General features: G+C 42.7%; 2 protein-coding genes across 2 annotated transcripts in view; one reads left to right on the plus strand and one right to left on the minus strand.

The window, feature by feature from the left end:
- LOC136420477 (uncharacterized) overlaps positions 1–5,015 on the minus strand; it is an 88,683-nt gene extending 83,668 nt beyond the window's left edge. Inside the window, exon 1 of the mRNA XM_066407426.1 lies at positions 4,998–5,015. The gene's annotated coding sequence lies outside the window, so the exon portion shown is untranslated. The remainder of the gene's footprint in view (positions 1–4,997) is intronic.
- LOC136420478 (uncharacterized) overlaps positions 1–16,834 on the plus strand; it is a 36,757-nt gene that overhangs the window by 8,171 nt on the left and 11,752 nt on the right. Inside the window, exons 10-37 of the mRNA XM_066407427.1 lie at positions 292–484; positions 890–1,698; positions 3,721–3,838; positions 4,158–4,337; positions 5,250–5,456; positions 5,881–6,155; positions 6,477–6,612; positions 7,036–7,251; positions 7,640–7,793; positions 7,927–8,198; positions 8,439–8,633; positions 8,953–9,094; positions 9,210–9,338; positions 9,795–10,097; positions 10,477–10,886; positions 11,055–11,226; positions 11,369–11,805; positions 11,943–12,048; positions 12,178–12,294; positions 12,666–12,801; positions 13,169–13,346; positions 13,547–13,814; positions 13,976–14,162; positions 14,337–14,658; positions 14,851–14,970; positions 15,201–15,329; positions 15,765–15,986; positions 16,241–16,378. Coding sequence (XP_066263524.1) covers positions 292–484; positions 890–1,698; positions 3,721–3,838; positions 4,158–4,337; positions 5,250–5,456; positions 5,881–6,155; positions 6,477–6,612; positions 7,036–7,251; positions 7,640–7,793; positions 7,927–8,198; positions 8,439–8,633; positions 8,953–9,094; positions 9,210–9,338; positions 9,795–10,097; positions 10,477–10,886; positions 11,055–11,226; positions 11,369–11,805; positions 11,943–12,048; positions 12,178–12,294; positions 12,666–12,801; positions 13,169–13,346; positions 13,547–13,814; positions 13,976–14,162; positions 14,337–14,658; positions 14,851–14,970; positions 15,201–15,329; positions 15,765–15,986; positions 16,241–16,378 — 6,271 coding nt within the window. The remainder of the gene's footprint in view (positions 1–291; positions 485–889; positions 1,699–3,720; positions 3,839–4,157; positions 4,338–5,249; positions 5,457–5,880; positions 6,156–6,476; positions 6,613–7,035; positions 7,252–7,639; positions 7,794–7,926; positions 8,199–8,438; positions 8,634–8,952; positions 9,095–9,209; positions 9,339–9,794; positions 10,098–10,476; positions 10,887–11,054; positions 11,227–11,368; positions 11,806–11,942; positions 12,049–12,177; positions 12,295–12,665; positions 12,802–13,168; positions 13,347–13,546; positions 13,815–13,975; positions 14,163–14,336; positions 14,659–14,850; positions 14,971–15,200; positions 15,330–15,764; positions 15,987–16,240; positions 16,379–16,834) is intronic.

Consider the following 16,834-nt stretch of genomic DNA (forward strand, 5'->3'; position numbering starts at 1 on the left):
ACTAATGCCAAATGCACTCTTAGTTCTTCATCAGTTTGCGTTCTAAACATTACAAAGTGTTCAGCGGGACTGGGACTGAAATGAAATTGTCGTTTTTGGCCTGCTGTTAAAAGAAGTGACTCAACATTGTTTTATTGTAAAATCCCATTGTCATCCCATACTACTACACCATATTGTATAAAATAGATTGATTAGCCTAATAGAATGTTATCTATGAACCAGTGAATGCCATACTTTGTACCTGTACAATTGTTGTGCAATAAAGTTATTATTATTATGATCTACCGACAGGCTTCGCATTACGGCTGATTTCACAAATGGCGGCTACGTCACTGTCTACGACAGAGACTCCAACAACAGACACGTTAAGAACTACTACTCCGGGGTTTCGACTAGTACTGAAACAGCGGAGTTTGTGTTCGATTACGTCGCTCCAACCTGCACTGGGACACAACTCAACATCGGTGATTCCGTTAGCAAACAGGTAGAGATGTTCACCCATTCACTGTGTAGTAACTGTATTTTTTGTTGTTTTCTTTTTATATCTCATGATATTACAATAGATACAACGGGCCTACCCCATAACAACGTCACAGGTATCAACAGTAGTTACCAAACAAGTATAGCAGTTTATCTGTTCATTGTGTAATAACTAATTGTTCTTGTAAAAATATATCGTCATGATACACAACAGATACCATAGTCTTAAACTGAATCAGCCTCACAGGTTATAAAAATAAGAAAACTACATTCCAATTTAAGCTTTGATCAATTGAAGGAGCACTGTGATAAAATAGCCATTTTAGTGCCTGTTTATTTTGACAGCTTCGTGGAAATAGGTCTTGTTCTTAAAACACTAACTTTTAATCCTGCGTTCTTGTGATTTCAGAATCAAATCACCTTACAGTTTTCGGGATGGACGGACGCTTTGAGCGGGGTCACAAAATATGAGTACGAGGTTTACATGTTGGTCGCTACTGGCAACCAGCTCACAGAGCCCCACACTACATTTGCTCATGGTACTATCTCCACAAGCAACATTCAACACCCCACTATCACTCTAACAACTGCTGGCGTGTACTCAGTCATACTTACAGCGGATGACGCCGCAGGCAACTACAGACGTACTCGACGCTTTGTCCTGTACGACAACACCAATGCTGTGGAAATTGACTCAAACTATCCAATGGCCATTGCAAGCAGTGTTGCTGGCAATGGGGATACTTGGCTGCACTGCACGGCTTGTGCAGTGACAGCCAGCTGGCCTAACCATTTCATCAACCGTTACCATAACCACAACAAGCTCCTGAACACCATCTCGGACTTTTCTGCCGGAATAGATGCTGCCTATGACCAAACGACGGGTACGCGTAGTAAGCAGGCCATTCCTAACGCCCTGGGAGTCACGCAGTTCCAAGTAGCCTTTGGGAAAGACCATGCGGGTGGTAGTACCTTGACATCAGCGAGTAGCTGGTCTGCAGGAGACCTTAATACACAGTACAGTTCAAGCGTGAGCAAGGTGGACGGCGACACCGTGAAGATATGGGTCAAAGCGAAAGACATTATGGACAATGAGATCACTGACAGCGTCACGGTGCACATCGATTCATCGGCACCAGTCATCGAAAACTTGTGGCTCGCAAGCGGAGATGAAACCAACATCGTCGTGCACAATGCTGTGGAACTGTATGAAATGGAGTAAGTTTCACTTTTTTTCTGGTGAATTACGCTATGATAAAAGTTTCATACTGCTACAGCATTCAATCGATCTCCTTGCAGGTGCAAGGCTCTAGTTCAGTCCCAGTCTGTTACGAGCGCATGTTTGCAAATTTGTCCTTCTAGTAGTGCACCTTTTAAAGGCATCCAGAGCATTTTATGAGGCTTGGAACTTGAATTAAAAAAACTCAAATATTTAGTCATTCCTACACATAGTAAGTTTCAATAACACTATACCATTACATATCGAAATTAAATGAACAACGATACGATGTCGTTGTGTGGTGAGAACTGATAGAAAATCCAAGCGCTAATAGACTGATCCTGACTGTCCGTCACAATTAGCGGTTCGACCAATGAGAGAGTGACTGCATGTCCGTCAAATATTTGCATTTTTATGTTTTGATTTTGCATTTCTACGTTTTGACGGCGGTGGGTGAGGCTATGGTATCTACAGTATTTACAGTAGGCGCGTGAAAATAAAAGATCACCATATAGACTATTTTTGTGCCGTTTTTGCGTACTTTTGATAAGAAATCCGAACGCAAATGTGGTAAACAGTGGCATTAATTGTCAATTTCATAAAAATTACAGAAACTAGAATATTTTCAGTTTTCAAGTTTCATAAAATACTCTTGGCACCTTTCAAACTCTTCACCAACCTCTCCACAGAGACGTAAGGACGCTAAAAAGGCCACAAAAGTCCAGCAAAATAAGTCAGACCGCCCCATATACTAAGTAATATGCATCTGCTTGGAGACTATCGTTATTGTGGAACCGGTTATACCTCCTCTTATCAGAATTTAGTTTTGTTACCTGTGCGTCTAGTGGGCGCCATATTGATGACGTATCTTTGTTGTCTGTTATCATCCTTGTTCGGTTCTTATTTCATTTTACATAACCATAACGTTCTTCCAGAATCACCCAAGATGTCACAAATGTCAGTATAGGAGCAACTACATGTAGGACTCCTTAATCCTATTTTCAAAATTTACTAGCCCTTATTTTGTTTTACGTTTGTTTGCTTTCAATATGAAATGGAGTCAGGAATCAACCTCATATAATTGCACTGACAGATGTGGTGCAGTGCGTTTCAAAACACGTATTTTCATCAGCTCTATAGAGTACATTTGTTTGTATGCTACGACGCGACGTCAGGAATTGAACGGAAACTTCACTGAAAAAAGAATGAAAAACAGGCAGATAAGATCATCCATTTCGATGGTTTGTATGAATGGCCGTGGTGGAAGTCGTCCAAAACACCAGCCTTACAAAATATTGAAAACTGGGCATCAGTTGAGGGCTCATATGGCTCGTTTTCTCCTTCTTAAGCTATGTGTAGGTGTTGATGTGAGGAACGGTTAATGAAGATTGACGGAGGGGTGTCGCTTAGGTTAAGGGTCACCACATACGTCAATGCCCGGGGAGGAAGGTGTGGAACCCTCAAGCGATGTTGAGTCATAATCACTGAACAAGAGAAGTCAATCATCAGACAAACGGACACGACATTGCTCATTTTACACAGTCAGACGATCAGTCGGCAACTTTTTACCACAAAGTGCATTTTCGACGAGAAACTGTTTCTTTGCACACCTAATTATAAGCATCAGCGGAGCGTGGGTGTTATCCTCGTTTCTATAGAGCTCATACAATCAACATTCCTGAATAATTACCGGCTCAACATAATTACCATCTATTCTGCTGGACATTCCTATTCTGCTGGACTGTCCACTTTCTGGCACCCCCCTCCCCAATACTTAGTTAGCTCTACATCAATTTCAACATATCTCAATATGAAATGTGTATAATTAACAGTTTGAGAGCCTGGTCTTAACCCAAGTGACTAATTTCATCGCACACTTGAATCTTGAACGGGCACATCTAGCGATGCCAACACGGAGAACAATGGGTCATCGCACACTGAAAAACTATTTTAAACATAGAAAAGTATACACTATGCATAATGGTAGCTTTAACTTTCTTTTGTTATTTGTTGGACATCAGGATTCAGTTTGACGCATTTGACCAGCATAGCGGACTCCATGACATGACCTGGACACTGGCCGACGTGAAAACGTCAGCCACTATTACAACAGGAGTAGTAGCTGTGCAAACGTTAACCGTATGTATCTTTTTTATGAAGTATAAAATAGTGTACTCTTGATTTAATGATGAATAGAATATAAGTAAATCGCATGTAATATAAGTTCTTTCACTCTTTTTTTGTCTTGGTTGCAAATACCTATATCAATATAGCAGCCTCAACATATTGTCTACCATATATGCCATTCATCCATATACTATTTGAGCCTTACTTACTTACTTGATAGATATGGACGTATAGAACAGGTTCTTTCTATATTTATAAGATCTTATACACAGTATTAAGACTTAATACACATTTTCATCTTTCAGTTAAGTATTTGTTTGTTTGTTTTCAGTGTGGAGCCACCTGCACCACTAACTGTGTGATGGCTGCAAGGGGACCATGTTACAAAAAAGATTACGCCATCACCTTTGACCGAAGCGAGGTCGCCGATGTGGGTGGACATGACCACGACTTCCTCCTGACCCTCACTGTCAGGAACAAGGCCACTCTCAGCACAACAGAAACACTCAAGGTGAGTACTGACGCCTTGCTTTTAGTTTTGTCATCTGACCCTTAACCTCTTCCCTCATGGCCTCAATGAAAAGCGGCTGGTTCTGCCAGATCTTTCCTTAGTCACTGACGAAAGATAGCGGATGCTGTCTGAAACGTCTGACTGTTTCAACATTTCATCCAGTTGCTTGAGTGACTACTTTTTGCCTATCTTATTACATGGACGTCTAATCTTCATCAACGTAAACGTGGACAAGGTTCTAGAATCTTCTGTGAACGAGCTCATTGGACTGTTCCAAAAACAAGTGCTAGATTCTTCTAAATTTTTACTGATGATCCGTGGTATGTCGAATATGACTTTCCGTGGTATGTCCAAACTTTTTTCATGAGTTGACCCCGTTTACCAGCTTCGTCGGCTGGAATAGCTGCTATTATTCTGTCAATGACACAAAGGACAATGTTGAAGATGAAGAAATCAAACAGGCTGAAGCACGTAGCACGCCAGGACTCAACGGTGGGAGGGGGGCCCATTTACCAAAATTATGACACTGAAGCAAACGTCTAATCTACCGAACAAACATAATAGAACACACAAAAGTACCTTAGACCCCTTTCAGATCTAAAATGGCACCAATGTGGGTATCTAACAGTAAGGAACCTAAATGGATTGAAAATTGCTTACCCCAACTTGACTGAGTTTCTCCGAGACATGTCCCTTTATCTCATGACCTCTGCACTTGTTTCACGACCTCTGACCTTAAACAATGAACCTGATGACACCAATAAATGATACATCACCATATGGTTTTAGAATTAGATATGGCTTACGACTAGCTCCATGTTTAAACGGTGGAATACGTCTATAACAGGCTCCTAATACCAGTTAAAGTTGTACTAGTCTCAGTTGACATATAGTTGTTTTGTTTTTTTGCAGATCACAGTAGATATATCTCCACCTCTACCCGGAAACGTGCATGATGGTCTGAAGGGGCAGCCAGAGATAGACTACCAGCAGACGACAACGGTCAATACGTGGTGGGACGGTTTCTTCGACGAAGAGAGTGGCGTCAAGTTCTACCTGTATGGCTATTCTACCAGTTGTTTGGCTGCAGCTGACTTTACGCTACCGGAGGGCGCATCTGTAAGTAATATAATCAGCGATAGTAATAATATCATCATCAATATACCGCTATAAACAAGAGCTATCTACCACACAAAAATCAAGACCATAGCAGTTCCAGAATATATAAAAACAGAAGTCCCACTGTAGTACCATAAAAAGCCGCTAGGGAGCCCAAAATCTATCAATTTCGAGGTCCCATGAAGACCTACCCACATACCATTAATATCAACACATTCTTGAGTAATGTTCACAAACAGACACACAGGCATCATCTTTTACACCTCGGGGACTTTTTAGTCTTTTAAAACTTGATAAAAACATTGGATCCTTTTTTATTAGACATTCTAGCTGTTTAAATCTCAGCATACAAACCGACGAACTGTACCTCGACGATGTTCATTGTTGTACCGGCCAACCTTAATGGTTTCCAATTGAATGACAGATAACCAGAACAACAAACACGCACGCTGTCTACACCGCACCATCGCCCGGGACCTACTTCTGCACAGTGGTGGCCTACAACCACGCGCTGGACCCGTCCCCACCGGTGTGTTCTGACGGCGTCACGGTGGATGTCACCGATCCTAGTCTCACGGCAATAAACATTGACAACCTTTCTGTAAGACCTGGGGTGGTGAAAGATGCTGACGGTGACGTCTGGTTGATAAACCAGAGACGGCACCGCGTGCTAGTGTTGGACCCTCCACCGCCATGCCGGTAAGTTCACTCTTGTTGCACTCTTGTTTTCTTCAAATACTAATGAATTAAGAAAATTAACTATTCCCTACCTACAGTGTTGTCCGAAGAAAAAAAAACTAGCCGTTTTCTCTAGAAATGTCTGTTTTTAGCGATTCCGTGCTTGTTTATTTGTTTGTTTATCAGGAAGCTCCGTCAGTGAAATAAAATGTGTACACTAATCTTCCTGAAATCATTTACATCATTTGCAAACAAAATACAATGCAATTACTTGTAACAACTTAGATAACGATCACCTAACAGAGACATCATCTAAGAATATGTTTTTAACTTCTATTGCAGCAATGTTCCTCAAGTGAGCAACATCGATGACTACGCCCCGAGACGCGATCTCGTGACAAACACCACTCTCTCCAACCAATACTGTACTGCTTACTCAGGAGCACCAACGACCAGCTACCTTTCGGCGGACCGCAACGTAAGTGACTTTCGAGTAGATTTTCGAAAGAACTCATCTGCGGACACGACAATGATGATAATGATAAAGAACTATTCTTGAAAGTAAATCATCAGTGGTTTCCCGAAGTCACAATTACGACTGGCGGTAGAAAGCAATGAACGTACTCAGGTTACTGTCTTGCTGTTGGCCTTTCTCCTGACCCCTCAGTCAGTTCGGTGCATTGATCTCCGTCTAGTTATTGCGCTGAACGTACAAGGTCATGACAAGGGCTTGGAGTATAGTAAGTTTTTGTTTCTGGTGTAGAAAATGGTGGCACATGTAGATACATCAACATCTGTTATGTGTATATATCAGCGAAATTCACATAGCAATATGTGTTGGGCGAAAGAACTTTCTCTACTAATAGAACGAGAACTAGCTTGACTTTTTTTGGTTCTGCAGCTGTTTGCTTCCTGGGACGGTGAGGATGAGGGCGGGATTTACGACTTCTCGGTGGGGCTAAGCAGCACCAGCAGTACAAGTAGCCCTGACATCATGGCCTTCACCTCCACCACCGCCATCCCGGAGCTCAGGTTCTCCCACCCACACATCAGCCAGAACTCTCTATTCCACCTCGTTATCAAGGCTGAAGATAGGGCGGGACGAACAACCACCAAAGTAAGCCGTCTATACGCATTGTGGTTTAATCATACAAATATCACAACCCCTACTCCATGTTAGTACAGCCCTCGCCTACATTCATATTACGTAATTTGATGCACTAAACAAGTCCTATTAGACTCCAACCTTTTTTCTTTCCAACAGTCACCGTGAGAACCGAGCGCAGACATGCCCCAGCAGACTATACTCTCTCTGTGACTATGTAGCATAAACCAGTTTAAATGTATATCAACAGGTCTAGTTCAAGATAAGGAGACCATAACATGGTGTCAGAAGTGGGATTCAGCTAAAGTTTTGTATTCATTGCTTGATCCGTTAAGACATTTATGAGGTCGTACGTTTTCGTGAAAGATCTGTAATGACCCTCGTTCTCTTTTTCTTACAGGCTGTGGGTCCAATCATCGTGGACGTAACTCCACCACAGTTTACGGGACGAATCACTCTCGCTAAGCAAGGGAATTTTTTCGTTGGGCGTTGGACAGCGAGCGACTTCTTTGATGACGAAAGCCAGGACCCTTTGCAGTATGAATTTGCTATTGGTAAGCAATGCTATGAAATACTTTCAGAATTGAGACAAGTTAAGAAATATACGTATACATCTTCAACAACACCATATTATACCGATTCCGTCGAACTATAACTATGCAGACTAATCATGTGTCTTTTATCCAGGACGTCACCAAAGCTCCACTGCCATGTTGCGTTTCCATCATGTTGGAGCTAACGGACCCTGTGTGAGAGCTCGACCCCCGAACTGTGCCGCGATTGGAACAGGAGCATTAAACCTCCCTCCAAGTGACAGTTACTACATGTTTGTCAAAGTGACAAACCCGTCAAGCTTGTCCGTTATTGGCACCTCAAGTGCTTATAGAATAAAAGACAAAATACCCACCGACGGTATCGTTTTTGACATTGCGCCGGATGTGGACGACCCAGGAAGTCATGTAAGCTGTTGTTATATCTATTATCATTATAGGATACGCTTCAAGTGTATCGTCTACTCTGCAATTTGACTGTTTTGTGTCCTCTTGGTTTGTACACTTTAGCTTTAGATAATGTGCTTGAATCTCGTCCTTTTTGGACCCAGCGTAATATTTGATCAGCAAGTGACCATCATATTCCACCATACAATGCCACTTCAAAATATCTACCACAACAAAAGATATTTCTGTCTCATCCTTAAGGATTATGAAGACATCGACGCCCAAACAGACACCGGAGTGTTATCTGCACGCTGGTTCGGCTTCAGTGATGATCCGACGGCGGTTACCTATGTGGTGGCAGTGGGGACTTCTTCTGGTGCTCAGGACATCCGACCCTTCACCGCTGTAAGCGGTACAGCCGTCTCCATCACCGGTCTTACTCTTCAGTACTTCCAGGTTTGTGTCTCAGTATTCTCAGTCATTATAGTACTTCTCCCTTGTAGATTTCAACTTGACGATTCGATTGTTCGGGAAAAAAGTTGAGACAGTAACACAAGGTCTTTGAAATAGGGAATGACAGAGCTTTTCGATCAGTGATGGGTAGGGCCTTATTCCGTCTGATAGAGAATGTTGAGCAACAAATGACCGACCAAAAATCACTTGCCATATATGAAGACATGTAACGTTTTTCCTCGTAACTGTAGCTATGAGACACTGATCGGCAAACTAGTCGATGCAAACTGTTGCAACGTTTTGTTGTTCTTAAAATTCCCAGACCTACTTCATCACCGTAAGGGCAACGAATGGCGCAGGGTCGGTCACAGTCAGTTCAGACGGGGTCACCGTTCTAGAGCACGACGGATGGGTAGGAGGCATGGTGGTAAAAGATGGACCAGGATGTTTCGAAAACTCAAGTGGTAAGGGAAGTCTGTTGCTTCATCAGCCCACATTTTCTTATAAGACATTTGATAAACATTTTGCGTTCAAGTATGTGAACTGTAAAAACAAGTCATTTCTTCTCTTCTCTTACAGATACATGTCAAGAAAACGCTGAATTCCAGCGATCGACGTCGACTATGTGGGTGCGCTGGAATACGCCGAGCAACATCACGGACTTTTTAAGCGAGTTCTACTGGACTGTGGAAGAGGAATTACGCGATGGTACTAATATCGAAATACTTTTATAACCAAACAGCAAACTGACTCAGTTTTATGGATGACATTAATATTCTAGGAAGTTGGTGGTTTTCATGCATTCAGCTTCCTAGCTATTTTCTTCTATTAGTTTATTCTATTGGTAGCATTTCCTTTTACACATTGATCTTCCACATAGGCCATTCAATTATTGTACTAGTACGGTGTTGTACATTTATTGTTCAAAGTGCGAAGACGTTCACACTGGTAGAAATGAGTTTGTTGCAGCATTTTGCGGAAAGAAAACAAACCCCCTGAAAGAAAACGTTACCAACTCTGAGATTTTACTAGCCTCCAAGCAGACCCAATGGAGGAGCTTGTATAGCCTAGGTTGCAAAACATACTTCTTCTGAAAGTTTGATACGGTCTTCGCAACCTATAGATCTGCTTGGAGATTAAGATTTTATCTCCTTCGTCACACAGGAAGTGACAGTCGTGCCTTCACCAGCCTGGGCTGCTGGAAAGACAAAGGCAACCCAGCCATTACAGCCCTCGAAGGAACAGATGCACGCCTGGATGGCAACTTCCGATTCCGTGAAAACGCCATCGCAAAGTGTTACGACGTAGCACGTTCTCGTGGCGCTACCGTGTTTGCTCTACAGAGTGGTGGAGAGTGTTTCGGCTCTACTGATGGGCACAGCACCTACAACATGTACGGACCTTCCACGGCCTGTGAAGCGGACGGCAAAGGCGGGCCTTGGGCAAATGAAGTCTACCTGATTAAAGGTTAGGGCCCTGTCACACTCGTGCATATATTCAAGTGCGCATGAGTTCTGCAGTAACATTTTTTGGGGGGTTTAGTAAATTTTGCGGGGGGGATGTTGTTTTCTACCTTAACACACAGTTGAGCAGTCTAGTTATCAAACCAAAGAAATTCGTCTGCAAACTTAACCTAAACCAGAAACATGTTAATACACAACTCATGCGGACTATACGGTATATAGCCCAAGTGTGACCTCAGACTCAGTATCTGGTGTAGGTGACAAAGGAAGTGAACCTGTTCATATTTCCGACAATGCGTGTACTATTCATTTTCGTTTATTTAACACCATATTCTGCGTGTTCTTTTCTTTGTTCAAATCTTTCCCTTTTGCTTTTTCTGAAGCATGGTGGCGACTTTCCGAGCCCGTGAGCGTGAAACGGGGAACGGCAGTCCAGTCCAAGCTCAACCTTCGCCCGGGTAAAAGATATCGGTCTGTGATCACTCCGTGTTACAAAACGGGGTGCTTCGGACCGGTGGCCAGTGGCGGCGTGTGGATCACTCCAAATGTCCCGATTTCGGGTCGCCTGAGTGTTGATGTAACAGGAGCCAATGGGGAGGGCCCATCCACAATTGCGTTTAAGTGGGACGCATTTAGGGACGGCGATGCCCCAACAATCGTGTCGGATGGATATGCGCCCATATTCCTGTCAAGCCTTGCGATTGATCGGTACGAGTGGGCACTGGCATCCGGCGCAGAGAGAAGAGAACTAATATTGCCCTGGACTCCAATAAATATCACCAGTAATGATGTGGTACGTTTAAACAGATTAATGAACATTGTGACTAAGGAGATTGTGTAATAAACAGATGTATACCATTCCATGGTCTACGAAATATGCCTTTTTTGTGATAATTGAAAAAGTTCACTACTTAAATACTACAATAGCGCTAAAATGATTTTATAATACTTTGTCTCTCAGGAACGCCATGAACACACGGTCAGCGTCCCCCGGCATATCGTAGCTACCGGCTGCCCAAAGCTGGTTGTCCGTGGCTTCAGCAAAGTGGGTTTACAGTCTTCAGTTGAAACTGACATCAATGACTGCAGTAGAAACATCATCGGACGTCAGCACACTGTCATTGACGCTACAGGTGGGTAAACATAGCGCGTGAGATTCATTGCTCGCAGAAAACGTCTGGCTTTTTTCACGATCACTCTAACCAATGCTGTTCAAGTCAATATCAATGTAGTAGCAGTTCCCCTGTGTAAGTAATGTGCTGTTTTATTAAACAGGAAAAATTATGCTTGAGAAGAATGCTTTATGGACCCAAGTCGACGCAGACTACACATCATCACAGTCTGCGCTGGCGGCGGTGTGGCCAAGTCTGCGACATGGACAGTACGTATGGGCGGTCATCGAGGAGTCTACAGGCATCAGTGACTACGGTAGTGTGTCTGGCAGAAGCAAGTTCCCATATCCGTGTTCACATCCCCTCGCTATATCCTGTGGCAACACAACTAACGAGTACGTCAACGTGGAAGGTCTGGCACTCCAGCATGGCAGACGCTATCACATCTGTGTCCACGCGAACAGAACAACACTAGTGTTCGAGACCTTTAGCCAGGAGCTACCGACAGTCTCTGCATGTAGTGACGGCATCACTGTAGACCACACGCCGCCAAGTCCGGGAAAAGTTTGGATCGAGAATTCTGAAGGAAAGAATTACCAGGTACGCTCTATTTTTACCATCAAGTGTAGAGGATACGATGCTTTCTTGACGTTACAAATGGGGTAGGGGCGTCAATGATTTGTATCAGGACTTGAAAGATGTAATTTACGTATACAAATGATTTTGCCCTGCTGCAGTCATCGTCCTCGGAGCTCGTTGTAAAGTGGGAGTCGTTTGTGGACCTAGAAGAACACGGAACATCTCACCATGTCTCCGGGATCAGGACATACCTGTGCGCCATCGGTGAGGAACCTCTTTTTTTATGCGAGCTAAAACAGCTTTAAAAAGTGGCATTTGCACTAACAGTTCTTAATCTTTTCATAATGTGTGGTAGTCATTAAAACTTCTGACCCCGAATTTTATACCCCACAGGCACCTCTCCAGGAGGTATAGATGTTCAAGATTTCACAGAAGTGGGAAACATCAACAGTGTCATTATCCACAACCTGGGCCTTAACAGTGGCATTGCATACTATGCAACAGTCAAAGGTACATAACATTATATCATACCACAGTTAAGACTTAGAGATATTGCAGCTCAACAGTAGTTTGTAAAGCGTAGCCAGTAGAATCTCGCTTTTCCTTCACAAAACTAGCAACTTTGTAGAACCAATATTAATGTCATCATAATTGTATCTTAGTGTATTTTTTAAATCTATATGTAAAAAGAACGTGACCGTTTGTTAAACCGGCGTTAAGACATTTGATAAACATTTTATCACACTTACTATGTAACAACCATGGTAAGTTTTAATTGTTACATTAAATTGACAGCAAGCTAGTTTTGACACTTAGATTATAACAAACAAGCAAGCAAGCAAACAAATCAATACTTATTGCCCCTCATTTCAAATTTGCAGGGATTGATTTCGTTGGACTTTCGGCCATGGCTGTCTCGGATGGTGTGCTCGTCGATACTACACCCCCTGTAAAGAACGAGAAAGCGATAGACATTGGCGGTCTATTCCTCCAATCACTGGATTCCATCAGTGTCAGGTTAGTGGGTCTCATGTAATCTCCAAGCAGATCTATAGGTTGCATAAAGACCGTATCAAACTGGCAGAGGAAGTACGGATTGCATTACAAGCTCCTTCTTCCAGTTGGATACGCGGTCTTTGCAATCCATTGGGTCTGGTTGGAGACTATGTCTCATGTCGTATACCGGTTGAGCTGCGCATGCTATGCATTCGCTGTAAGGGCTGTCAACATGACGACATAATCAACTGTCCTATGCTTCCTTCAAGTCCATATTTCTTTTTATACCGCATCATACAAGAATTGATACAAGCCGTTGATAGTAAAGCGACAGCGATAGTACAAACAATGTAGCTCGAAGACTAATCAATTCTTTTTATTTTCGAAGCTGGTCCGATGTCTTCGTTGACAAAGACAGCGGGGTTACGTCGTTCTACTGGGCAGTTGGGTCCGCTCCTGGGGTGGATGACGTGGTGCGTTTACAACCTGCAGAGAATGCTATGGTTGAAGACTCAGCGATAGATCCTCCTTTGCTGGAAGGCCATACTTACTATGTAACAACCATGGTACGTTTTGATTGTTACATTAAATTGACAGCAAGCTTAACCATTGCTGTTTTCTTTTACGTTAATCATGGCCTTTTGAAAATGCAATTTGTTGTGATTTTTAGACTACATGATCCAAATATACATAGCTTTGTAGCACCATTTTAGATTTTAATGATAGGTGACGTCACGCCCATTGATTTTACTGTTTCTTTGCAAAGGCGGAGAATGGAGCTGGCCTTGTCAGCACCGCCATTTCTCATGGCTACGTGGCTGAGACGTCACCACCTGAGGTTGGTTTTGTGTATGATGGACCCCCCACGGACCCTCCAAACGACCTGGACTACCAGACTGACAAGACAACCATCAGTGCACATTGGGGAGGATTCCATGATCCTCACACAGACATCATCAGTTACAAGTGGAGAGTCGGAACATGCCCACTGTGCCGAGATGTCCTAGAGGAGGTGGATCTTGGGATCAAATCGGGTACGTCCAGTTTTCTTGGATTACAAATCCTGATCAAGATATCATTCGCACAATCCATCAACAGGCGTCTTAAGATATGTATAGAGTAGCTAAAATTTTACTCAAAAGATAACATGTAAAGAAACAAATGTTCATATTTTTCCCATTCCTGTGTCTTTCAGACATGTCAGCATCCAATCTGCCGCTCGTTTCCGGTTTTACGTACTACGTGACGGTTACAGCGTGTAATGCTGCCCAACTGTGCACTACCGCTTCTTCTGATGGAGTTCTGATAGACGACACGCCTCCTATCGCGGGGACTGTGTACGATGGAGCCGCTGACATGGATCTCCAATATCAGCCATCTGTGTGAGTACTTTGTTGTACTTGATTGTATAGGTATAGCTAAGACAATAGGAATCGTATATCTCATTATTTTTCTCAAATATACTTTATCAATGGTTCATTGGGCCAGTTTGATTCATTCACACACACAGAAAACAAGCTTTCATTTACATTACCACGATTTTTCTTAATTTATAGAAACCTACTGCGAGCCAGTTGGTTTGGTTTCCATGACGCCCATTCTCAACTGTCTCACTACGAGTGGCGTGCGGGAACATCGCCTGGAGGCAGCGATATCTTATCTCCTTCACAGCTTCATCTGGCAGAAACGGCATTAGTTACCATGACAACACCCATGCCCGCAGACACCAAAATCTACGTGACTGTCAAGGCCTACAACAAAGCAGGGTTGTGGGCAGAAAAAAGTTCAGATGGTTTCGTCATTGATGCAACCGCACCAACAGTGACTACACAGACTGGAATTGACCTGAGCTGGGGCTCATTGAAGGCTGATTCACAGGTACTGTGACGTGCTATAATTGCACACATGTCTATGACAGTTACGAAATATTCCTTTGAATGTCTGAGACTGGATTAAAACTGAATTTCTAGCACAATGAGACTTTCACTGAACAGCACCAGTTGTCTTAAGGTATTACTCATCCACTTCTATCAACAAAATGTTGACTTACCGTTATGCCCTTTATTCTAGGTCGTCAGAACCCTTCTAAGAGCCACCTGGAAATTTGATGACCCCGACACTGGCATTGATTATCATCTCCTGTCAGTATCCACTTCTCAAGAAACTCGTCATGACCTCCCTACAGTAAAGGTGAGGTATTCTTAAGTCTTTAGTTTGTTACAGAAATTCCATGGCAAGACGTGGAGTGCCAATGTCAAAGTGAAACGTTGAAGATGTACATGTTTCACTTTAGGCACGATCTTGTAACCAGCAGCGAACCGTATTCTACCTTAACCTGACGTCATGAATTTACAAGAGTTTAATTAGGATATGCCTCTAGCTGTTGAGAACATGCCGTCTCTTATTACATCTTCCTACAGGTCGGCGGAAATGACCAGAGCTACACATTCAGTAACATCACACTGCATGATGGGAACAGCTACTCGTTGACTGTGGTCGCCTGTAACAGGGCACAGCTCTGCACAGAATCTACATCAAGCCAGATCAAGGTTGGTTTGAACAATCTCTACATTTGAATTGCAGACCTTTCCTCACAAAACTCATCGATTGTTGTACTCACACTAGCTTGCATATGTGCAGTTGTAAACATAGCCAATGGGGCAGATATACACAATAAAGGTCATACTGCTATGAAGTAGGGACTATATAAATGGCATTTGTCTACTTCTTACCTGACAATGAAACAACACTGTGGTTTATCGAATACAGATTATGAATAAACATCTTTGTTGACAGACGTTTAAAGGTGATGAAAAAGCTGTACACATTGCAAATGGTGCCGATTTCTTAAGTCATCTTATGTCTTAATACTAGTAGTATCAGATTGAAAATGTTTATCTGAAATGACCTACTAGTATCAAATGTAAACGAACATGAATACTGTTCATTTTGTCTTCTCATATGTAAACTTATATCTATGTTAGGTCGACGGATCACCCCCAACAGTAGGCACGTTCGCAGTAGGAACGGACCACGTGATAGATAACCAGCGTCCTCAAAGCGGATGGATGACGTGGCAGAACAACGTCAACGGCAATCCTACACTTCTCCGCTTAGCATGGCTGGGCTTCACCGATGTGCATTCTGGGATCGGGAATTATCTAGTTTCCGTGGGAACCAACTTTGAAGCAGATAACCTGATTCCAGTAAGTATATATCATGTGAAGTAAGGAAGATATTAAGAATGGCGCATGAAATTTGATATCTTTTCAAGTAAGCTGGCAATACAGACGTAGTGGTGGCGCACAAACTTATATCAAACACAATCTTTGTTGAAAAATCAATATTTCAAACGCTGTTCTCTTATTGTAACGATGTGGAACTGCTAGAAATTAATTTGATTTGTAACATATTCTGGCTCTTAAAGGTGATAACGTTATTGAATTACATTGAATTACAGAGCGGACCGATAGAAGTTGCCCCCAGCGGACCAACTTTGACAACTCCTGAAGGAACGGTTCATACCGCGGAGATTCCTGTTGCCAGTGTTTTGAGCAGTTCGTCGACAGTCTACATTAAGATTATTGCTGTAAACGAGGTACGATAGTCCATAAATTATTCAATAGTCTGTGATTGAGTATCCACTACTTTATGCTTATCATTAAATGCGTTATTCTTCATTGAAGTCATCAACAGAATAGATCGTACTCAGGTCAATTACGGCTTGTGACACTCGAACGAAACGCTGGAACACAGTTCGGACCGTTCCATTACGAAGCGGTTTTGGGGTGGTACATCGAATATTACTGTTAAGATCATGTATTTCAGTAAAAAAGAACTTCACTTCATCCTTGGCATTTGATAGCTATTTAATCGCTTTTTATACGTCTACTATGGGCTTTGTTATAATCTAAACGTAATAATGATAACAACTGGGACGTCATATCCACGAATGTGGTTCAGCCGCGGCGAGCGCAAAGCTGAACGTGCAGCATGGCGGCTTACCACCGTGTTGTTTTCCGGCCATGTGACGGGGGATCGAGCCGATCATCTT

This window comes from Branchiostoma lanceolatum, chromosome 15, assembly GCF_035083965.1.
Source record: "Branchiostoma lanceolatum isolate klBraLanc5 chromosome 15, klBraLanc5.hap2, whole genome shotgun sequence".
In the NCBI taxonomy this organism is placed as follows: Eukaryota; Metazoa; Chordata; class Leptocardii; order Amphioxiformes; family Branchiostomatidae; genus Branchiostoma; species Branchiostoma lanceolatum.